Source organism: Canis aureus, chromosome 25 (genome assembly GCF_053574225.1).
Source record: "Canis aureus isolate CA01 chromosome 25, VMU_Caureus_v.1.0, whole genome shotgun sequence".
In the NCBI taxonomy this organism is placed as follows: Eukaryota; Metazoa; Chordata; class Mammalia; order Carnivora; family Canidae; genus Canis; species Canis aureus.
This window is the reverse complement of record NC_135635.1, coordinates 39,298,947-39,323,777: the sequence shown is the minus strand read 5'-3', so window position 1 is coordinate 39,323,777 and position 24,831 is coordinate 39,298,947. Positions and strand designations below refer to the sequence as shown.

General features: G+C 44.1%; 1 protein-coding gene across 4 annotated transcripts in view; it reads left to right on the top strand.

The window, feature by feature from the left end:
• The first annotated feature begins 966 nt into the window (after positions 1 to 966).
• Positions 967 to 24,831, top strand: part of CD4 (CD4 molecule) — a 50,821-nt gene continuing 26,956 nt past the window's right edge. Inside the window, exons 1-3 of one of the 4 annotated variants that reach the window (XM_077871243.1) lie at positions 967 to 1,121; positions 10,547 to 10,658; positions 10,783 to 10,947. In XM_077871243.1, coding sequence (XP_077727369.1) covers positions 1,059 to 1,121; positions 10,547 to 10,658; positions 10,783 to 10,947 — 340 coding nt within the window. In that variant the 5' untranslated portion in view covers positions 967 to 1,058. Of the gene's footprint in view, positions 1,122 to 3,726; positions 4,101 to 10,534; positions 10,659 to 10,782; positions 10,948 to 24,831 lie in introns of those variants that run through there. The other 3 variants (XM_077871240.1, XM_077871242.1, XM_077871241.1) reach the window with 3 other exon arrangements.

Below are 24,831 nucleotides of genomic sequence, written 5' to 3'. Positions count from 1 at the left end.
ACCTGGAAGGCAAGTCTGCGTTCACATTCTGGTGCGACCTCTCCTATCAACTCAGCTGGAGCTGTGTGGTCAGTGGCTGCCCTCATTACATGAGACATTTGATTTTGCGATCATTGCTTTCCTTTCATTCATTCAAAGAGTATTCAACAGTGGGGCTGGGGGAGGATGATGGGCAGTCTAAAGGGTGCAGAGCTTTAGTTGGGGAAGATGAAAAAGTCCTGGAGATGGATGGTGGTAATGGCTGCCTAATAACATGAATGTACTTAAGGCCACAGAACTGTAGACTTAAGAGTGGTTAAAATGGTAAATTTTACAGTATGCATATTTTACCACAACAAATTTTTATTAAAGATTTTATTTATTTATTTATTTATTTATTTATTTATTTATTTATTTGAGAGAGAGAAGGAGAACAAGAGTAGGGGGAGGGGCAGAGAGACAAGCAGACTCCCTGCAGAGCAGGGACCACCCCACTCTCATGTGGGGCTCCATCCCAGGACCCTGAGATCATGACCTGAGCCAAAATCAAGAGTTGGACATTAAACAGACTGAGTGGGATCCCTGGGTGGCGCAGCGGTTTGGCGCCTGCCTTTGGCCCAGGGCTCGATCCTGGAGACCCGGGATCGAATCCCACATCGGGCTCTCAGTGCATGGAGCCTGCTTCTCCCTCTGCCTGTGTCTCTGCCTCTCTCTCTCTCTGTGACTATCATAAATAAATAAATTAAAAAAAAAACCAGACTGAGTCACCCAGGCACCCCTCAATATTTTTAATAAAAGATTCAATACTAAGGGTTTACCAGGCCCAAGGCACTCTGCTGGTTGCTAAGTAAGGACCCAGCTAAGACATGGTCACCACTCAACTCTGCTAAAAAAGCACTAAACAACAATTTCATAATTATTACACTTGGACCAGTGCTTGCAAGGGAGAGGAAGTACACAGTACTGGGAGATCCTACCTTATTAAAGGAGCCTTGTTTCAACTGAGGAGCTTGAGAGGAGGGGTCATGTGCAGAGGATAGCCAAGCAACAAGATCCAGACACACAAATCCTGCCGAGGCATGTGGCAGGGTGCTCCCTCACCTCCCTTGCCTCTGAAGCACCTGCCTCCAGACTTCTTTCAGGTAAGAAATCAGCAGTCTCAGTTAAGCCTCTATAAGTTGAATTTTCTTTCACTGATAGCAGAGCCCACTGCTCCCTGTTACACACTTCCCAGGGAAGCCTTTCTTGATCTTCTAGTTGAAATAAGGCTCTCTATAATAAGATCCCCAGCCCTCTGGACTTCTCTTTTGTAGCACATGACTAATTGTGATGGTATTAATTGTTCAGTGTCGATGACACAAGCTGGAGTTGTGACCATGTCTGGCTTACTTATTACATCTCCAGCACCCACAGAGTGGCTTGGGTCTGGAAGACACTTGCATAGGGGCACCTGGCTGGCTCAGTCAGTAGAGCCTGCGACTCTTGATCTTGGGGTTATGGGTCTGAGCCCCACATTGGTTGTAGAAATTACTTAAAAATAAAATCTTAAAAAAATAATAATAATAAAATAAAATAAAATAAAATAAAATAAAATAAAATAAAATCTTAAAAAAAAAAAAAAAAGGGATCCCTGGTGGCTCAGTGGTTTGGCGCCTGCTTTTGGCCCAGGGCGCGATCCTGGAGTCCCAGGACCAAGTTCCGCGTCGGGCTCCCAGCACGGAGCCTGCTTCTCCCTCCTCCTGTGTCTCTGCCTCTCTCTCTCTCTCTCTCTCTCTCTCTCTATGTCTATCATAAATAAATAAATAAGTAAATAAATAAATAAATAAATAAATAAATAAATAAATAAATCTTTTAAAAAAGTAAAATAAAATCTTAAAAAAAAACCAACTTGGGATCCCTGGGTGGCGCAGCGGTTTGGCGCCTGCCTTTGGCCCAGGGCGCGATCCTGGAGACCCGGGATTGAATCCCACGTCAGGCTCCGGGTGCATGGAGACTGCTTCTCCCTCTGCCTATGTCTCTGCCTCTCTCTCTCTCTCTGTGTGACTATCATAAAAAAAAATAAAATAAAATAAAAAATAAAAACTTCCTCCTCTTTAAAAAAAAAAAAACAACTTGTTGAATATATGAATGAATGGGCAGACTGGATTAGATCAGAGGTTAGATACTTAAATGCCCATTAGGATCTGCAAGGTAATGCAAACAAGAAAAGCAGGCTGGCTATAAATAAGCCTGCAGGAAGGAGATACAGCCTGTGGAGGACACATACCCATCCTGTAGGGACAGTCCTTAGAGGTTGCACAGAACACTTGCACTTACATCCTTTAACCAAAATTAAGTCATTTAACTATATCCAGTTGTAAGGGAGACTGGGATTCAGTATACATTAAATCTGGGCAGCCATGAGCTCAGCTAAAAAGGTAGGGTTCTATTATAAAGAAAGAAAGAGACAACATTTGGGGGACAACCAAAAGTTTGTGCAGAGAAATAGAGAAGATCTGAAGAATGAACAAAAATGTCCTAGATCAGTGGCTCTAACAGTGTGACCCGCAGTGTGTGTGTGTGTGTGTGTGTGTGTGTGTGTGTGTGTGAGGTGGTTCCTGAGACCCTTTCAGGGAGATCTTGAGGTCAAGCTACTTGCATAAAAATAATAAGACATTATTGGCTTTTGTCACTATGTTGACATTGCAATGATGTTGCAAAAGCAATCTGGGTTAGACTGCTGCCTTAGCATAAATCAAGGCAGCAGAGCCAAACTGTGCTGTAGTCATTTTGTTCTTCAACTGCCAGGCACTTGCAGTAAAAAAAAGAATAAAAATATTAATGCCACTTTCACTTAAGAATGCCTTTGATGAAGCAGTAAATATTAATGTTATTAAATCTCAAACCTTGAGTACACTGTGCTATAAAATGAGAAGTAGCATGACTGCCTTTCTGCTGCAAATGAATCACAATGTTGTCTCAAATAGAAACACCTGCATTAATTGTTGGGCGTTGCAAGCTCAACTAGCCACTTTTTTCATAGCAGGGAAAGGTTATGGTCACATGGGCATATTTAAATGAGCACTTGGGCTGCTGGTGCAGGATGGCCTAGAGGACAACAGAATGGGGAGGCCAGGAGACCAGTGAGGAGGCAGGGGCTGTCGCCCAGGCACAGGATGGGGATGGCATTTGGGGTTAGAATGGATGGAACAGTGGTAGTTGGGCAGAGTGACTCGGATAGACATCTAAGAGAGTTTGAAGGTAACATCCACAGGAAATGGCGAATAAACACATGCAAGGAGTTGGGTGAAGGAGTCAGAGATTACACCCAGTTTATTTGGCATGAGCAGCTGGGAGGTGCCAAAGCCTTCGCTAAGTGGGGGACTTGTAGAAGTAGGTCTGGAGGGTAGTGGTAAGTAGATGATACGTGTAGTTTGGGGCATGTTGGGTTTGCTACGTGTGGTGAGAATCCAAAAGGAGATGTCTGATGAGCAGATGGATCTACACATCTGGAGCTCAAGAGAGACATGGGCTGGAGAAACACTTGAGGCCTGGCCAGACAGGAAGGTCCAGAGGAAAAGGGTCTGGTCCATGGTCACTCTGGGGGTCAGTCCTCAGGTCTCAGGTAACTGCCCAGACCCTCTCTGCCACACGGGGCCAGCTGGAATGCCTTCTTCGGTGCCTCCTTGCTGAACAAATGCCCTCAGGACTCTGGAGCAAGGGGATGTTTGGGGCTTACCACGAGTGTCCTCATGTGCCCTCTACTTCCTTTCTACTTCTTCCACTGAAATCCAGACCAGCTTGCAAGTATCATTGAGGCCATCTTTTTTCTTGTTACACAACAAGAAATGCTGTGACACTCTATTCTCCAGCCTGGTTCTGCTCAACTTTTTCCTTTGACTTTGGCATTTTCACTTTGACATCTTCCCCAAGAGGCAGGGGGTGGGCACCCCAGCCCCAGATGGTGACACTGGGGGCTGGCCCAGGCCTGGGGTGTGGAGGAGCCTTGCTGCCAGGCTTCCTGTCTCTTCGTTTACATACATCTCTGCAGAAGTAACAAGCGTTCTTCCCCTTGCGCTCCTAGCCTTCACATAGACACACCTGCGTGAGAAGCAGAGGGGAGGAAAGACACAGGCCCAGAGGTAAGACGGACAGACTCAGCTTCATTCCTTTCCATGGGTCTGGGAAGGGGAGGAGAATGCGGCAGCAGATGTGGTGAAATGTTCTGGACTCCCAGTTTTCTGCCCACAATTCTGGCCACCTTGTCTTGTATTTCACACTGGATCTGTGAGTTTCAAGAGGCTGGGGATTATGGAAAATTTCTCTCTGCATCCCCCTGTGCATATCCCTTTAGTGCTTGGAGCAGACGGTGCTCCTCAGAGCGGTGTTGAGCTGGATTACAAGATCAGAGAAGGCACAGAGACTTTAGGCCATCTTGGGCTGAGAAAGGCCATGGGAGGCAACTAGTCAAGGGGCAGTGGACGATATGAAGATAGGAAGAGGGGAAAGAAGGAGAAAAGATGGAAGAAAGGGTAGGAAATGAATAGAAAGAATAAATACATATTAAGGAGAAAGGATGCCTATAAAAAAATGAAAAAGGGAAACAAAGGAAAAGCAATAAAATGAGAAAGAAGTGAAATCTAGTCTAGAAGCAATTCTCCTCAAATCAATTTTCCCAGTGATGCAATTGCCAGAAATTTATACCAGAAATCATACTTGTTTGCAGTATTTCAAAAGCCCTATGGTTGAGGTAGCCTCCTTTAACTATCTTTTCTGTTAACACGTATTTCTACATTTTTTTTTTTTTACTCTTGGGCATTTTTTGTGATTTTTGAATAATATGTCTAAGGGCCCTCCTGTTTTAATGAGCTTTAAAATGATTAACGCAATTCTCAAAAAGGGTTGAAACTGAGCTATTAGGTATGCAATACTATACAAGTGATAGATACATATTCTTTAGGTAAATATGTCATTAGAAAAAGGGGTTCTAAGGCATTAGTTTTAGATGTCTCAGCTGTTCTAGAAAAGGAGGCTAGGTGGTTTAGAAAAGGATTTGCAGGCCCGTCTTGGGCTTGGTGGGATGTAGGGGATCCAGGAGGTGGTACCCCTCAAGATGGGACACCCTGTACAACTCTAACTTCCCACCTCCAGGCTTTTTGTCCTTTCCCCTTTCCTAAGACCTCCGTGGCTTTGCTGTGCTACCCCACAGGTGTCCTCTACCTTCCCTTCTAGACATATTCTGGGAGAAGGACCTTTTTGGTACCGGTGGATTCTTCAAAATAGAAAGGCCCCATTATTGCTAATTCAAACATTTCCCTTTGGGTGGAATAGCTCTTCCTGAAAGTCCCGTTGTTGGACAAAATTTTAGGGGCATAAGGCTAAGAGTAGAACCTGATGAGGGAGGTGACTCCGTTTCATATTTTGACAAATAATTTCTTGGGCTGTGTTAGAGTCTGTGGGCTCACACAAAATGGCCGCCGTCTTAACCTCAGATGGAAGACTTCCCAGAGGTCAGGGTCAGAGAGAACACCCAATAAGATTTTGGTCTTTCAGTTAGGGGACACGTATACAAAAGAGTTCTACCTTGAAATAAGAATTCCCCCTCATCAACTGGTTCTAGGCAGAAGACTTGTAGCATCTTAGGCCTTGATCCTGGCCATAATGGTGACATGGGGAGTTCAGCAGACCAAGGGCCTTGCACATTTTGGACACTCAGTAAATGTTAAATAAAATAAATTTGAGGAGGGTGGGCAATGGAAGGGGACAGATGGGGGCCTGAGTTTGGAGGGCTCTTCGGTTGAGTTCTGTTCCACACCTTTTGGGGGACCTAGGGGAAGGAAGGAGGGCATGGCTCCCCCACCCACGTGGGCGTCTGAGGCAAAGGAGAGGATGGCGGAGGTTGTAGCCACTGAACCACAAGGGTCCCTTAGAGGGTCATGGTCTCTAGGAAGTTTAAATGAAGCCAATGAGCAGTAGAGAGGGTGTATGTGGTGGTGGGGGGGCACATCCCGTGGCGAGGCTTGAGGGGCTGCCTGGGGGCTCTGGGGAGAAGATGAAAGTGTCTATGGGACCACAGACTGTTTCTGTGGTGGGGCTGTGCCCTCTTCCTCTCCCCAGTCTCGCTCCTCATCCCACCTGGGAGGCCAGGGCCAGGGCAACAGGAATTTCAAAAGCTCTGAGAGTTTGCCAGTGTGTTGCCATTTTGCTCTCATAGTTCTCTCATTCTCTTTTGAGCTCTCTTGTGGTCTCTTGCTCTGGGGCTGTGTCTTGCCTCTCAGAATGTCTTCACCTCTTTCTCTCTGACTATCCGGTTTGTACTATCCTGGGCTTGGCGTGGGGTCAGGGCTCGTGTGAAGTGTAGCTGTGGCTTTAATGAGCTGCTCTGGGTCTCTCCGGCCCATCCTTCCTCATCCTCCTTTGGGGCCTCTGTGTGTTTCTTGGAATATGTCCTTTTCCCTTGGTCCACCCTGCGGACATCTCCCTTGCACCCACCTTCGGCTCCAGGCTGTGCTCTGCAGGCTCCCTTCACATCAAAGCTTGTTGAAAGCTGGCATTCCTGCCAGAAGCCTGGATGCCTATTTACTGGCAAGAAGGGGCTAGAGCTTAGTGGCAGCTGGAGGTGGAGATGAAAAAAGAGGGAGAGGCCAGGGGCACTCTAGGCAAGATTGACAGAGCCAGAATTGGGTCCTGGCATGTGGGACCAAGAGGAAGAGAGCTACAGATGTGGGGAGTTGAAGACAGGATACAGAAATGCCCAGATGTGAGCAGAGAAATAAGAAGAGAGAGAGAAAGAGAGAGAGAGAGAGAGTGATGCCAGGACCTGGGGGACCAGCAAGCCCTCCCAGCCCCTCTCAAGGGGCTATGGTGTACAGGATGCTATTGTACTGGGGCACAGTGCCTCTGGGGAGGATGAGGATGTGGGAATCAAAAGCCTGCTCTCTGGGGCGGCAGCGGAAGCCCAAGTCATCAAAGCAAGCAGCAGATGGAAACCCATAGCCTCCTCCACCTAGCTGAACCCTGGGTAAGTTGGAGCAGTACAAGGAGCTGGAGGTGGGGAAGTAGCCCTCTGGCACAGACCACAGGATCATGGCGTGAAGAAGAAGGAAATGACCACCATTTGGGGAAGGGTCAAGAATGTTCCTAGCCTACTCCAGGCATTCATGCAGAATTTGGACACCAGGGAAGGGATATTCCAAATGGAGACTCCTTTACTCTCTGCTCACTAAGAACACAGTGAGTTGTGATAGGGGGACAGCGGAAGCCACTCTCAGATGGAAGGGTGGCTGTACCGTAGTCTCTCCCCTCCCCACGCCCCATGCTAACTGGTAAACAACTGCACCCATGACTAGCCTCTTTCCTCCTCTTCCGGAGTCCTCATGATTTCTTCACTTCTTATTTCCCTTGTTTAGAAAACAATTCTATCAGGGGCACCTGACTGACTCAGTCGGAAGATCATGCAACTGGTGATCTCAGGGTCATGAGTTCAAGCCCCACGTTGGGTGTAGAGATTACTCAAAAAATAAATAAACAACAACAAAAAATTCCGTCAAGCCTCTGCCTTGAGTTAGGCCCTGGGACATTCTTCCTTCAGGCAGATGGAGTGAGTGGAGTTGGCTTTTTTGTCTTGTTTTAAATCTTCCGGCAAATCTCATTAGGAGGTGCATGTCCCCAGCACCCATCTGAGTACGACAGCCCTATCATGGATCAATACCCAACAGGAAACAGAATCTGCCTCGGATGGTTCAAGAGACTGCAGAAACGAGGTTATTCCCAGGGGTGTGAAGAGGGAACCAGACAGTGCATGGAGGCACACAGATGTTACCAATAGCAGGCAGGGTCCTGAAGGGGCAAGGGTGGAATGATGTTTCCGGAACCCAGTGAGGGTTTGAGCTGAGCCACCTGAAAGGAGCTACAGTCAGGGTGTGGAGAGAAGAAGGGGTGAGGGAAGGAGTATAGCTATTGCCAGAAAGCATGCCAGACTAGGAAGAGAGTTAGGAAAAATGCTCCCACTTCTTTCCCTGCCCCTCCCACCTCTTGTGGGTTCTTCCCACTGGCCAACCCCAACTAGTAGCAGGAGGGCAAGGGAGCCTGGGTGGTAAAGTCTGTCCAAATCAATCTCCTTATAGAGAGCAGGGCAGAGAGGTAGGAGAATGGCCCAGGGATGGGGCGGTGGGGGAGAGGTGGTGGTGATGAGAGGGCACAAGAACAAGCAGCATGGATGGGGATGACTTGGCTTCATTCAGGCCAGGGTTGGCTGTGTACACATACTTCAATGACCCACTTTATTATTTTTTAAACAATTTTATTTATTTATTCATGAGAGACAGGCAGAGGGAGAAGTAGGCTCCCTGTAGGGAGCCTGATGCAGGACTCTATCCCAGGACCCTGGGATCATGCCCTGAACAGAAGGCAGACACTCAACCACTTAGCCACCCAGGTGTCCCTCAATGACCCGCTTTAGTAACAGAATTAATATGTTGAGTACAGAAAGAAATCAGTGATTTTTCCTCCTTCATTCAATTCAATTTCGTTTAACTTAACCAAACATTCCAAATCCCCTCTCTATGCTCCAGCTGGTGCCAGGCCTACACTGGTGGCAGAACTGGCTGGACCATCATCTTCATTCTGAATGAGATCAGGCTTCAGGGCAGGGGTGAAGATGGGAGGGAACCCAAATCACCACATCATGAGACAGAAGGTGGGTTGTGCCCTCAGGGCATCAACAGGGTGCTGTAGGAGTGGGCAGGTAGCTGCAGAGCTCAGACAACAAAGACTAGGCTAGGGGATAGAAAAACGAGGTTGGATGCAGGACCTCATCTTGCCAAGCTCTAGAGGCGTTCATGCTGCCCCCCACCCCCATCCAGGCAACCACCCCTCTGAGGCCTCCTTACAGTCTGGGCCTGGAGGCCTGGAGCTCAGAGATCCGAGCCCTGTTCCTGCCTGCCTTCCAGACATTATCTGGTGGCCTTCCTCAAGTCTCCACTTCTTCCGTGTCATCTGGTCCCCTTCCTAAAACTTTACACAGACCATGTCACATTTCTGCTCAAAAAGCAGCTGTTTTGGGGCACCTGGGTGGCTCAGTGGTTGAGTGTCTGCCTTTGGCTCAGTTCGTGATCCCGGGGTCCTGGGATCGAGTCCTGCATCGGGCTCCCTGTTCAATGGGGATAGCAGATATCCTCTACTGATATCTCTGCCTCTCTTTCCGTGTCTCTCATGACTAAATAAATAAAATCTTAAAAAAAAAAAAAAAAAAGCAGTTTCTCCTAGTTGCCTGAAGAACAAAGCCCTGACCTTCTGGCCAACCTGTCCAGGTTCTCAGTCAGGCCTGAGATGTCTTCCCAGATCCCACCAGCTCCCTCCCTGAGTCTTCTCCAGACTCCCAGCCGGGGCACAGCCCTGCCACCTGCCACTCTTTCTGACGCGCGGGGCAGCAGAGCGGTGGGGTGCTCCTCCCCTTTCCTTTCCCTGTAACTCATGGTTTGCAAACTGGAGCTGGTGACAGCCACCAGGGTGGGGGGTGGGGTTGTGAATACACAGCAGGCTTGACCCACCCCCAGATTCTGATTCAGCAGATCTGGGGTAGGGCCTGAGAATTTGCACTTCCAACAAGTTGACAGGTGACACCTAGGCTGCTGCTGATCCAGGACCACACTTGGAGGATCACTGCTCTAACCTCCCATTGTGCTAGGTCCATTCAGAGCTTTTCTAAATTCTCTCCACCCCCCCAGCCTCAACCACCTCCGGAACTCACAGAAACCAACTCTGAAATAGCGTTTTTCTGCTCTCCCTCAGAGGCTTTACAGGGTTGGTCTGAGAGCAAGCAGGGAGTTTACCCACTGCTCCGTCTCTTCCTCACCCCACACAGTGTGGCCCTCCCCAAGTCCTGGGAATCTGCCTCAAACCTGCCCTCAAGGCAGTCTGTTTTTCTACACTTCCATCATTCTGAGTTGTCTGAGCTCAGGCCTATCTTCTCTCACCAGGATCATTTCAATCATACCTCCTGCGCGCTCGGCCTCTTCTAGCTTGTCTTTCACACAACAGCTGAAGGGGTCCATTCTGCAAATCAAATCATGTACTTCTCGACATAAAGTCCTTGAGTGGCTCCGTAGTGCCTAGGGTCACAGCTCGGTATCATAGCATGGCATTCAAGGACCTTCATGACCTGGCCACGCCCCATCCCCCTGCCCCTTCTCAGTCTCCACCAATTTGCCACCTTCTCTGTGAATCATTTTTTAAATTTAATTTAATTTACTTTATTTATTCATGACACAAGCAGAGACATAGGCAGAGGGAGAAGCAGGCTTCCTGATGCAGGACTGAATCCCAGACCCCGGGATCACCACCTAAGCCGAAGGCAGACACTCAACCCCTGAGCCACCCAGGCATCCCTGTGAATCCTTTTCTGATTCCACTTAGATGGCCTGGGCACAGCATTGTGTGGTGTGTCCTGGTGGATGTCTGCTTAGAAGTATGCACATTTAGGTCCCTGGCTTGGCTGTATGGGTGAGATTGCATACCATCCCCATATGTCCCTTTGCACCCCAGGCTCAGTAAATGCCTACTAACTAATGATCAGTATCTCCCTTAGGCCCTGCACTTTGTGCGGTGTGGGGGGAAGGCCCAGGTCCCTGCCTGCCTCAGGGAATCCACAATGAATCAAGAAGCGGCTTTTAGGCACCTGCTCCTGATGCTGCAATTGGGTGAGTGCGCAGATTTGGAGATCCAGTGGGAGGAGGGGCTGCCTGGTAAATGCCAGGGTGGGGAGATGGGGTGGAGGCAGAGCAGCAACAGCCTTGAGGCCTGATTTCCTTCTTTTCTACCTAGTGATGCTCCCAGCGGTCACTCCTGTAAGAGAAGTGGTGTTGGGGAAGGCAGGAGATGCAGTGGAGCTGCCCTGCCAAACTTCCCAGAAGAAGAACATACACTTCAACTGGAGAGATTCTTCCATGGTCCAGATTCTGGGAAATCAGGGCTCCTTCTGGACTGTAGGTAGGGCGGCCCAGCTCCCATGCAGGGAGGAAACCACCATGGACTGAGCATCCCTGGTGTCAGAGCTCTGCTCTTGGTAAACTCTGAGATCCCAGAGGGCTCTGGTTGACAAACTCAGGTGCATTCTCCTAGTCCAGAGTTTCCCTGTGCTAACTGCAGGTGGCCTGGGAAATGGCATTTGGTGTCTATTATAATTTCAGAATTTTAATATTCATGGCCTTAGTTTAATAGATATTAGAAAAATAACTATCATAAAACCTGTGATTTCATGAATATTATTGCGACAGACCCATGTTGATACATTTTTACTTACCAAGAAACAGAGAGAAGACAAAATATGAGTATCAAGAATGAAGATATTTCTATAAAATATCTTCTTTATATTACTATAAAGACATTAAAAGGATAATATGCAAATATTATATCTGCAAGCTAATAAATTTAACAATTTATATAAAATGGAAAAATTCCTTGAAAATCACAATTTACAATTTACCAACTGACACAAGAAGAAACAGAAAATTTTTGAATAGCTCTTTCTACTAAAGAAATTGAACTTGGGGCATCTGGGTGGCTCCGTGGTTGAGCATCTGCCTTTGGCTCAGGTCATGATTCCGGATCTTGGGACCAGTTTTGCGTCAGGCTCCCCACAAGGAGCCTGCTTCCCCCTCTGCCTGTGTCTCTGCCTGTCTGTGTGTCTCTTATGAATAAATAAATAAAATCTTAAAAAAAAAAAAGAAACATATCCACAGTACCATTATCATCCATTAAAAATGAAATATAATCCCTTAATGATGATTAATATCCAGCCAGTGTTCAAATTTTCCCAACTACCTCTAATATTATTTTTACATTTTGTTTATTTGAACAGGATCCGCATAAAAATTTATGCATGGTATTTGGTTGATATGTCCCTTAAGTCCCTTTGAATGTCTATATTTACTCCCCAGACTTTTTTCCCCTTACCACTGATTGGTTGAAGAAACCAGGCAATTGTCCTGTGAAGTTTTGTACATTTGAGTAGGAGCTGGCTGCATTTCCATGGTATTATTTAGCATGTTCCTCTGTCCTTTGAACCTCCTATGGATTGGTGGTTAAACTAGAGACTTGATTTAGTTTTCATTTAATTTTTTTGATAGGAATACCTCATAAGTGGTGGTTTGTACTACCAATTTCATCACATCAGGAGCTATGTGATGTCTATCATTCTTTTTGTGCTATTAAGATTAATTGCTGGGTTCAAGTGTTAAATTTAAGTGGTAATTATAAAACACTATTTTTAGTTTCTTAGTTTTTTTCTAAAGATTTTATTTATTTATTCACAAGAGACACAGAGAGGGGGGAGAGAGAGAGAGAGAGAGACAGAGACAGAGACAGAGACAGAGAGAAGGCTCCATGCAGGGAGCCTGATGTGGGACTCAATTCTGGTACTCCAGGATCACACCCTGGGCTGAAGGTGGCGCTAAACTGCTGAGCCACCTGGGCTGCCCTCTTAGTTTTTTATAATTGCCTTTTGTTTATGTCAGATGATATGGACTTTCTGTTTATTATAGTGATGTAAACTTTCTTTTTATTTATTTATTTTTATTTTTTAGAGAGAGAGCATGAGACAGGGATGGGAGGGGCAGAGGGAAAGGGAGAGAGAGAGAATCTTAAGTAGGCTCCACACTCAGTGTGAAAGCTCAATGTGGGGCTTGATCTCATAACTCCAAGATCATGAATTGAGGTGAAGTCAAGAGTAGGATCCTTGGGATGCCTGGGTGGTTCAGTGGTTGAATGTCTGTATTTGGCTCAGGTCGTGAACCCATGATCCTGGGATCTAGTCTGGCATCTGGCTCCCCACAGGGAGTCTGCTTCCTCCTCTGCCCGTGTCTCTTCCTCTCTCTGTGTGTCTCTAATGAAAAAATAAATAAAATCTTTATTAAAAAAAAAACGAGTAGGATGTTTAACCAACTGAGCCACCTCAACTTTCCTTTTAAGATAGATTTATTTAATCTAAAAAAGTGAATGCATTTAAAGATGTTAGATTAATAAGATAGGTAAATTTGGCCAAAATCATGTATAAGATGTGTGAACGGTTGAAGTCTGGGAAATATGGCTCTAGTACAAGACTTTGATTTTACCAGGGAGAAGTCCCTGGCCTCAGTTTGTGCTAGATTGGAGGCAGAGCTGGGGCTAGAGCTTTGGTCTTTCAACTTTCAGGCCTAGGCTCTCCCATGGAAAGTCATCCTCAGGGCAGAAAAACCTGAACTGGCCACAGTGTATTGAAAACCATCTTTGTTAAAAAAAAAAAAAAAAAGAAAAGAAAAAATAAAAAGAAAAAGAAAAAGAAAAGAAAAGAAAAGGAATGAAAAGAAAAGAAAATTATCTTTGTTAAAAATGGATGTCTCCTCTTCCTGCCTCTGTCCAGTGGGAGAAAAGTCCTCTGTTTTTGGCAAGGTGGTTCTTGCTGGGCCTCCAGAGTTACAATTCAGACACCCACCCATGTCCATTCTTCATGTTTGGACATGAAGAAAAAGGGGAATATTGGGCTGGATCTTTTTTTTTTTTTAATTAAAATATATTTTATTTATTTATTCATGAGAGACACACACAGAGAGAGGTAGAGACATAGACAGATGGAGAAGCAGGCTCCATGCAGGAAGCCTGATGTAGGACTTGATCCCGGGACTCCAGAATCATACCCTGAGCCAAAGGGAGATGCTCAACCACTGAGCCACCCAGGTGTCCCGTGGGCTGAACCAAAGCCATTCCCTAAAATTTACAAAACCCCCAATCCCTGGTCTCTTTCTGGTAAAGACACACAAAGCAGAAATCACCAGGTTAACTGCTCTTTGCCTGCCCGTGTCTTGTCCTTCAAACAGCTATTTAAAGAAGACCCTATGGGGGCCTCTGGGTGGCTTAGTGGTTGAGCATCTGTCTGCCTGTGGTTTGGGTTGTGATCCTGGGGTCCTGGGATAGAGTCTCGCATCCCCGTTCCCCACAGGGAGCCTGCTTCTCCCTCTATCTATGTCTCTGCCTCTCTCCATGTGTCTCTCATGAATAAATAAATAAAATCTTAAAAATAAATAAAATAAAGAGGACCCTATGATCAAAGTAACCTGGGTCCTCCCCTGGCCTGTGGGCCCCTGGTACCCATTATGTAATTTTCACCCCTGGATAGAGCTCAAAACACTCTCACAAACTCTGCAAGTGATTTTCTTGTCTTAGAATTTCATTCTGCTAAATTGCTTGCTAAATAAGTAGACTTTTAGCTTATTCATTTTAAAGTTAAAATGATTTGAAAAAAAATTATACCGGTACACGGTAAACATTTAAAACCATAAAAATGATACCCAGTGGGTTAAAAACAAAGTTCAGCTGAGTAAATTTGAAGGCCTAATAGGCTTTATTCAGTGATTCATAAATTGGGCAGCATCCGGTCTAGCAAATAGAAAAGAGCTCCGAAGAGCTGGGGAGAGGAAAGATTTGTAAAGGCAGAAAAGGAAGTTTATTAGCAAAGAATGCATTGTTTCAGGCAAGGTCACCTGCTTAAGGGGACGGAAGGGGTCTGTCAGGCAGATTTCCTCACTAGTGCTGACCAGGTAATTCGAGATTAACTCATTAAAGGTTATGTTCCTGGGAAAAGCTGAAACTGCAATTAGGTTAGATATTAAGTCTTGGTTTGCTGATGTGGGGGTTAGCATAACTGATTCCATTTTGGTCCTGTTGGCTCTTTTTTTTAACAGTTCCCCTCTTTTGATTACATCTTTCAGCAAAATAGAGTGGCATTAGTGCCACTCCCAGCTACTACTCTAACATTCTTGAAGTTTCTGTTGATTCTTTGGTACTCACAGGTTGTGACTCCTCTCACCCCCCGCCCCCGCCCCCAATCTTTGTGACATTCACAGGTTATAACTTCAGGCTTACAAATTTTAAGTTGGTTGTCTTTTTGTTCCTTTTCTGATGTTCCAGGTTTAGGGAGATCATTTGCTTGGTGGTTAGCAAGTGCAAACATGCATTTAAAGCCTTTGAGAGGGGGGCACCTGTGGCTCAGTGTCACCTGTGAAGGCATCTGCCTTCAGCTCAGGTCATGATCCTGGGGTCCTGGGATTGAACCCCAGGTCGGGTTGGGCACACCTCTTAGCTGGGAGTCTGCTTCTCCCTCTTCCTCTGCCCCTCCCCCTGCTTGTGCCCTCTCTCTCTCTCTCTCAAATAAATTAAATAAATAAATAAATAAATAAATAAATAAATAAATAAAGCCTTTGAGAAGATACAGTGCACCAGATAGACTACTGTGATCATTATAAGCAGGGTAATTCCCAATGTTTGGAGTGCACTTTGGAATCATGATCCCTAAAACCCAAAACAATAAAAATCAAGTAAGTTAAAAAGAAAGGCACCACTAAAAGAGTCACTTTTCAAACCAAGAGGCTTGTTCAGTGGCCTTATGTAATGGAGTTTCAACTTCCCCAGAGGTGTTAATCCAGGCCCAGCAGGTGGTGTTGGCCACAACACAGACACCTCCTTGCTCAGCTAAAAGAGATTTAAAGTCTGTCTTATCATCAGGAATAACTTTGGCCAGAATCTAAGGATTTTTGCCAGGCACTTTTTATTTTAGCAGTGGGTTCTGCAATACTTTTTTTTTTTTTTTTTTTAAGATTTTTAAAAAAATTATTCATGAGAGAGTGAGAGAGGCAGAGACGCAGGCAGAGGGGAGAAGCAGATTCCATGCAGGGAGCCCCACGTGGACTCGGGACTCATCCCTCCCACGTCTCCAGGACCACGCCCTGCGCCGAAGGCGGCACTAAACTGCTGAGCCACCTGGGCTGTCCCCATCTGCAATACTTTCTAGAGTTAAGGATAAGTTCTTGATTGTAGCCTCATTTGCATTTAATAGTAGCCAGGGGAGCCCTGAGCTACCAAGGTAATTTTGAATCATGAATGCCTCCTGGTAATTCCTGCTTGAGTCTGTGGTTCAGGACTGGAAAGGTGACAGTCAGGGAGACCAGTAAAATGTAAGGGTCTGTAGACCATACAGGTGGTTTTATTCTGATTACCCTTGTCTTGTGTCCCTTTCCTAGGTTTGGGATTGTAAACCAGAGGCAGGGAAATGGACCAGGGGGAAGTCTCTAGCATCATGGACAGATCAAATTTCTTGGTGACAAATCTAGCAGTCTGAAGGGTTAACCTTCACCCCCACCCCCACCCCCTGCACCCCACCCTTAGTAACGACCTGGGAGATACAGATGAGGGTGTTATCTTTCCAAGCCAATACCAGAGTGAAGGAAAGAAAGAGAAAAGAAAGAGCTTCATGTTCAGTTTAAGTATGAAGCCTTGATCGAGCTTCTTTGGTGGAAGCAATTTATCTACTGTCAGCTACATCTCTTCTTAGACAATTTTTTTTTAATCTTTTTTTTTTTAATTTTTATTTATTTATGATAGTCACAGAGAGAGAGAGAGGCAGAGACACAGGCAGAGGGAGAAGCAGGCTCCATGCACCGGGAGCCTGATGTGGGATTCGATCCCAGGTCTCCAGGATCGCGCCCTGGGCCAAAGGCAGGCGCCAAACCGCTGCGCCACCCAGGGATCCCCTTCTTAGACCATTTGATTCTGAGGTCTCCAGCTTAAAGGTTTTGAGGTGCACAGGGCCAGATGGCAGGTGGAGACTTCTTCAGCTGTAAGGCATGTACCCAAGGCTCACGTCCCTGGAGTTTGGCTGCCATTCAGGTAGCAAGGAGGACCTGGTTTAGTTCCATCCAAGGAGATTCAAAGGCAGTTTTTATTCTTAGTGATTCCAGATCAAAAGGAGGAAAGAAAATCAGAAATGTTCATTTGGAGTTGTAGCCAGATATTTGAGGAAAGTAGGAGAATTCAGGACCCAGTCTGGTATACAGGTATATAAGAACAACTCAAAGACTGCTAACAGGGTTAGAATCTAACATGGACAAAGATGCAAACATAATGTTTGTCTCTACAATTATCCCCATTTTTATCAAAGATAATCACAATAAAACAAATTTGCTTGCATTAAACTTGGTCTGGTTATTTACATAAGTGCAGCAAGAATAGTAATTGACCATATAAACTTTTTTTTTTTTTTTACTACTTTGCTGGAGGGATGCCTGGGTGGCTCAGTGGTTGAGCGTCTGCCTTTGGCTCAGGGCTTGATCCTGGGAAGTCCCACATTGGGCTCCCTGTAGGGAGCCTGCTTCTGCTCTGCCTGTGTCTCTGCCTCTCTCTCTCTCTCTCTCTGTCTCTCATGAATAAATAAATAAAATATTTAAAGAAAAAAAAAAGACTGCTTTGCTGAAACCTTATGAATAAGGTACCAGGCCAATTTTTCCAAGGGGCTTTATTGGCTCCATGAAGTCGACCTTCTTTCTTTCTTTCTTTCTTTCTTTCTTTCTTTCTTTCTTTCTTTCTTTCTTTCTTCCTTCCTTCCTTCCTTCCTTCCTTCCTTCCTTCCTTCCTTCCTTTCTTTCTTTCTTTCTTTCTTTCTTTCTTTCTTTCTTTCTTTCTTCTTTCTCTTTCTTTCTTTCCTTCCTTCTTTCTTTTTTTTTAACCTTATATCTTCAAAGCTGTCTAGTCATATCTGGGTCTATGCCCATCTCTCTTAAATAAAACATTCTAGTCAAAGTCTTGGTAATAGGGCAGCCCAGGTGGCTCAGTGGTTTAGCGCCGCCTTCAGTCCAGGGCCTGATCCTGGAGTCCCAGTTCGGGCTCCCTGGGGGGAGCCTGCTTCTCCCTCTGCCTGTGTCTCTGCCTCTCTCTGTGTGTCTCTCGTGAATAAATAAATAAAATCTTTAAAAAAGCCTTGTCATCTAACCAATGTTCCCATTTGTGCCCTATTACAAGGATAACATATTCTCATTGAACTTGTGTAAATAACTATTTTGTCATAAAAAGAATACTCAAGAGTTTTCAAATTTTGGAGGGATCAGATAGGGAGAAAAAGTAAATGTTTCATTTTTGATCACAGAGGCGTCATATTTTACTAACATTACAAGTCATAAATGGCTTAAGAGGAAAAATTTCCTCAGTCTGGAAAGATAAAACATTAAAGAACGAGCGATGTTTCAAGCAAGAAATCATAAAAATTGTAATCATCCTCCTCAGCTCATTAAGTCCCATGTTATTAATTCTTTTTTTTTTTTTTTTAATATTTTATTTATTTATTTAGGATAGTCACAGAGAGAGAGGGAGAGGCAGAGACACAGGCAGAGGGAGAAGCAGGCTCCATGCACCGGGAGCCTGACGTGGGATTCGATCCCGGGTCTCCAGGATCGCGCCCTGGGCCAAAGGCAGGCGCCAAACCGCTGCGCCACCCAGGGATCCCCCCATGTTATTAATTCTTGCTTAAATCCAGGTTTTTTCCCCATTAATTCTGGAAATTCTTACCTAGTTCACTTTTTTATCTTAAAGTTATCAGAACCGTGTGTTTGCCAGAGTCCTTTCAATGAATCTTCTTGGTGAAGAAGTATTGTAAGAATTTATGCAAAAGCATCTGTGTAAAACATGAACCATCTATAAATGACAAAAGACGGGTATCCCTGGGTGGCTCAGGGTTTAGCACCTGCCTTCCCCTGGAGTCCCGGGATCAAGTCCCACATCGGGCTCCCTGCATGGAGCCTGCTTCTCCCTCTGCCTGTGTCTCTGCCTCTCTCTCTCTCTCTCTCTCTCTCTCTGTGTCTCTCATGAATAAATAAATAAAATCTTTAAAAAAATAAAAATAAAAATAAATAAATGACAAAAGCCTCCTAAAAAAGGCTCAGTGTTAAAGACATGATGAAAGTTCATTATAATGGAATTGACAAGGAAGTTTGGTTATTTCTGTGACACAATTTTTATTTTATTTTATTTTTTGAGAGAGAGAGAGAGCGTGCACAAGCAGGGGCAGAGGGAGAGGGCAAGAACCCCAAGCAGGCTCCATGCTCAGTACAGAGCTGGATGTGGGGTTCCATCCTCATGACCCTGAGATCATGACCTGAGCCAAAATCAAAAGTCAGATACTCAACCAACTAAGCCACCTAGGCACTCTGAAACACATTTTAAAATGACAATTGGAGTCTTACTTTAGGACAGTTATTTTCTCTTCCCTCAACAAAATAGCATTTCCATTTTTCTTTTACCATACTTTTTTTTTTTTTTTTTTTTTTAGATCCTCAGTGGCTTAGTTGGTGAAACCATCTGCCTTCAGCTCAGGTCATGATCCCAGGGTTCTGGGATCGAGCCCTATGTCTGGCTCCCTGTTCAATGGGGTGTCTGCAGCTTCCTCTGCCACTCCCCCCAACTCATGCTTTCTCTCTCTCTCTCCTTCTCTCTCTCAAATAAATAAATAAAATCTTAAATCAATCAATCAATCACAGGGCCTGAACTCAATGATCCTGAGATCAAGACCTGAGCTGAGGGGATCCCTGGGTGGCTCAGCGGTTTGGCGCCTGCCTTCGGCCTAGGGTGTGATCCTGGAGTCCCGGGATCGAGTCCCACATCAGGCTCCCTGCATGGAGCCTGCTTCTCCTCTGTCTGTGTCTCTGCCTCTCTCTGTCTCTCTCATGAATAAATAAATAAAATCTTAAAAAAAAAAAAAAAAAAAAAGACCTGAGCTGAAATCAAGACTCGGATGCTTAACTGACGAGTTATCAAGGCATCCCTACCATACCTTCTTTTACCAAAAACTTACATCCTACTTTCCTTGTAAATGGAGATGTTTCCCTTATTATTTCAAGTAGTTTAAAATATATATATTAGACTTTTTCAGCCCATAGAAACCTTTAATTTCTAGCAGAAACTATGAAGTAAGCAATTATGAACTATTTTTTACATTAGCATTCTGTGGTTTGGCAGATGTATAAATACATTTTATAATTTCTAGAAACATATGCTTTCTCATAGTAATTTTTTTTAATGTGGCACAAAACATGTTTTACTTGTAGATGCAAATATCTTTAGTTCCTTTATAAAGGGAAGCCAAACGTGGATAAACCTACGTTCAGTAATTCATGTTTCAGCATTTTATCTAATTTAGAAATGATCCAGATATTTAGACTATCCATTGTTTAATTTAACTTAGCAAAATTTTAAGGTCTTAGTTTACTAAAAAGGTTGGGGGAAACCATTAAAAATTCACCTAAAAACTTTTATCTCACTTTTATCTATTTACTTGTTTTCAACAATTATTATTTTTAGATTAATTATAAAAATTTCATCATGGCAAGTTATTTTTTTCTTGCAGGTAAGTTTTTTTTTAAGATTATTTATTTATTTATTCATAGAGACACACAGAGAGAGGCAAGGACAGAGGCAGAGGGAGAAGCAGGATCCATGCAGAGAGCCTGACATGGGACTCTATCTTGGGTCTCCAGGATCAAGCCCTAGGCTGCAGGCGGCGCCAAACCGCTGCATCACTGGGGCTGCCCACAGAGAAGTTTTTTAACAGAGATAACAGGAACTTATTTGACTAGTAAGCCCAGGTATAATAAAAGTTCTATATCTGCATTGTTTTTAACGTTGAGAATTCTTTTTTTTTTTTTTTTTTTTAAATTTTTTTATTTATTTATGATAGTCACAGAGATAGAGAGAGAGAGAGAGGCAGAGACATAGGCAGAGGGAGAAGCAGGCTCCATGCACCGGGAGCCCGACGTGGGACTCGATCCCGGGTCTCCAGGATCGCGCCCTGGGCCAAAGGCAGGCGCCAAACCGCTGCGCCACCCAGGGATCCCAACGTTGAGAATTCTAAAGACATGTCTATTTTAATTAAGCCAAACAAATGTAAACTATTTTTTTAATTACCAAAGATTCCTCAGATCACATGAACCTAAAAAGTGTTTGGTTTCATTTTTACTACGTTTCTAAGAATTTTATGAATATATGATTCATATAGGCACTTAATTATCTTTAGCCCATTTAAATAGAGTTCTTCCACAAATTAATTTTGACAATATCATCTGGAGGTAGAAAATACCACACATCTGTAATATACACACACACACATATATACATATATAGACTCATGTAAACATATAGACAGATGCAGAGACCTTATAGGTTTCATTTTTAAATTACTACCATGAGACCGGTATGATAAATCAAAACTTACTAGCTTATAAAAGAACAGTTGGAAAAAGTTAAGATTACCTGCTCAGATGGCTAAAGCTTTTTCTTGATATTAGTGGCAAGACACAATATTTTTAATTTGTCCAAGTCCCAAATAACATTTCTCCCCTTTTGTTTTTCTTCTGATAAGAAGAATTATCTCCCTTAAATTTATAGACTAATAGGATATACACATCTCAAAGGCACAGGGAAAGAAGGCAAGTTCCCTTAAGAAGAATTTTTGTTTCTTAGAGCCAAAAAGTTTTACAGTACTTACAAGTCTTTTGAGATAAATAGAGGAGGTTTTGGGATTGATTTTAAAAAATTTATGTTTTTTGAATTGTTTCTAGGTAAAGGCAGCTGCTTTCAATTCTCCAAGGAGTTGGGCTGTAGCCTAAAAGATAGCAAGAAGCCCATCTGGCCATCCAGTCACATTATCTTCAAATCTCTCCCCCACCTTCTCTGGGCACAAAGTTTCCTTTTAGCATAAGGGAGAGAAGACTGAAAAACTTAAAAGAAATCCTTTTAGGGGTGCCTGGGTGGCTCAGTCAGTTAAGCATCTGACTTCAGCTCAGGTCATGATCTCAGGGTCCCGGAAAGGAGCCCCACATCAGGCTCTGCACTCAGCCCGGAGTCTGCTTCTCCCTCTGCACATTCCCCAGTTCATGCTCTCTGTGTCTCTCTCTCTCAAGTAAATAAATAAAATCTTAAAAAAAAAAGAAATCCTTTTAAATACCTTGTCAGTGTTCAGCTAGGACAAACAGTAAATATTCTTAGCAGTATTGAACAACCCCTTGGACTCAAGAGGTAGCCGCAAAGAGGATGCAAAAGATATTTTATTTTCTCTCTCCACTTGGTACTATAGTCAGAGATACAGAAGAGCTGACACTGGTAGGAGTTCTCACCTATAGCTGGGCTCTGCTAGTTTTTCCAGGATCCCATCTGTAGCTCTGCTATCTACCAGAATTTGGCAAAATTTTCCATTAGTTTTTTTTTTTTTTTTTTAAGATTTTATTTATTTATCTGACACACAGAGAGAAAGAGCACAAGAAGGCGGAATGGCGGGCAGGCAGACAGAGGGAGAGGGAGAAGCAGACTCCCTGCTGAGCAGGGAGCCTGACACAGGACTTGATTCCAGGACCACAGGATCATGACCTGAGCCAAAAGCAGACACTTAGCCAACTGAGCCACTCAGGCACCTCTTTCCATTAGTTGTTTTTTTTTTTTTTTTTTTTAAAGTTCTTTTTTTTTTTTTTTTAAAGATTTTTATTTATTTATTCATGATAGTCACAGAGAGAGAGAGAGAGAGAGAGAGAGAGAGAGAGAGAGGCAGAGACACAAGCAGGCTCCATGCACCGGGAGCCCGATGTGGGATTCGATCCCGGGTCTCCAGGATCGCGCCCTGGGCCAAAGGCAGGCGCCAAACCGCTGCGCCACCCAGGGATCCCCCATTAGTTGTTATTTTAGTTTTCCCTTGGCTGCTTGAAGCAAAGGACATAGCAGTTTACCAGAAAATCCCGTAGAGTCTCATCAATTCTGGGAGGGGTGCAGACAGGGGCCCTCTTTTGAGGGTAGTAAGGGTGTGTGTGTAAGGTCACTCGTTTGACAGACTTTTGTTTATGGTCTTGTAGTCCCTTCAGAGTGGAAAGACAATTCAGGTGGAGGGTTACTACAATGAATCCTCACATGAAGGATAGAGGGGAGCAGTAGGTGTTACTTCAGCCTTACAGTCTTTTGTTTTAGGTACCACTTGTGTCTTTAATTTTTCATTTGCTTTTTTGCAATGATTTTTTAAAAAAGATTTTATTTATTTATTCATAGACACACAGAGAGAGAGGCAGAGACACAGGCAGAAGGAGAAGCAGGCTCCATGCAGGGAGCCCGATGTGGGACTCAATCCCGGGTCTCCAGGATCACACCCCAGGCTGCAGGCGGCGCCAAACCGCTGCGCCACCAGGGCTGCCCTGCAATGAATTTTTTAATGAAGGTATTTTGGAATTTTGAAACCTTTATTTTTATTTTTATTTTTTTAAAGATTTTATTTATTCCTGAGAAACACACAGAGAGAGGCAAAGACATAGGCAGAGGGAGAAGCAGGCTCCCTGCGGGGAGCCTCATGCGGGACTGGATGCTAGGACCTGGGGAATCACCACCTGAGCTGAAGACAGCTGCTCAACCACTGAGTCACCCAGGTGCCCCAGAAACCTTTCTTTTTCATCATGATAAATGTACTCTTTAATCCCCATCCCCTATGTCCCCTGTCCCCGCATCCCCACCACTCTGATAACCATCAGTTTTGTTCTCTAGAACCTGTTTCTTGGTTTCTCTCTCTCTCCCTCTTTTTCTCTTTCCCTCTCTTTTTTTCTTTGCTTGTTTGTTTTGTTTCTTAAATTCCACATATGAGTGAGATCATATAGTGTTTGCCTTTCTCTGACTGATTTATTTTGCTTAGCATTATACTCTTGCTCCATCCATGTTGTTACAAATGGCAAAATTTTGTTCTTTTTTTTTTGTAGCTTAGTAGTATATATACCACCTCTTCTTTATCATTCACCTACTGATGGACACTTGGACTGCTTCTATATCTTGGGGATTGTGAATAATACTGCAATAAACACAGGGGTGAATGTATCCCTTTGAGATAGTGTTCTTGTATTTTTTTAATTTAAATAAAAATTTGGGGGGGAAAGGATTTTTATGGTTTTAGGTCTCACATTTAGGCCCCCTTTTAAAAAAAAAAATTTATTTATTCATGAGAAACACAGAGAGACAGAGAAGGCAGAGGGAGAAGCAGGCTCCTTGCGGAGAGCCTGATGTGGGACTCAATCATGGATCCTGAGATCAGGCCCTAAGCCAAAGGCAAGATGCTCAACTGCTGAGCCACCCAGGAATCTCACACATTTAGGTCTTTAATCCACTTTGAGTTTATTTTTGTGTATGGTGAAAGAAAGTGGTCCAGTTTCATTCTTTTGCATGTTGTTGTTCAGTTTTCCCAACACCATTTGTTGAAGAAACTATCTTTTTCTCATGACATATTCTCATCTCCTTTGTCAAAGATTTTTTTTTAAAGATTTAATTAATTTATTTATTTATTCATGAGAGACACAGAGAGAGAGAGAAAGGCAGAGACACAGGCAGAGGGAGAAGCAGGCTCCATGCAGGGAGCCCAATGCGGGACTCGATCCGGGGACTCCAAGATCACGCCCTGGGCCAGAGGCAGGCACCAAACCGCTGAGCCACCCTCCTTTGTCAAAGATTAATTGACCAAATAATTTTGGTTATTTCTGAGTTTTCTGTTCTATTTCATTGATCTATGTGTCTATTTTTATGCCAGTACTATACTGTTATACTTACCACCACTTTGTAATATAACTTGAAATCTGGATTTGTGATATCTCCAGTTTTGTTTTTCTTTTTCTTTCTTTCTTTCTTTCTTTCTTTCTTTCTTTCTTTCTTTCTTTCTTTCTTTCTTTCTTTCTTCTTTCTTTCTTTCTTTCCTTCCTTCCTTCCTTCCTTCCTTCCTTCCTTCCTTCCTTCTTTCTTTCTTTCTTTCTTTCTTTCTTTCTTTCTTTCTTTCTTTCTTTTTCTTCTTCTTTCTTCTTTTTTTTTAAAAGATCTTATTTATTCATGAGAGACACACAGAGAGGGGCAGAGACACAGGCAGAGGGAGAAGCAGGCTCCATGCAGGGAGCACCGATGTGGGACTCGATCCCGGGACTCCAGGATCGCGCTCTGGGCCAAAGGCAGGCACTAAACCGCTGAGCCACCCAGGGATCCCCTCATCAGTGTTTTATAGCTTCCAGGGTCCTG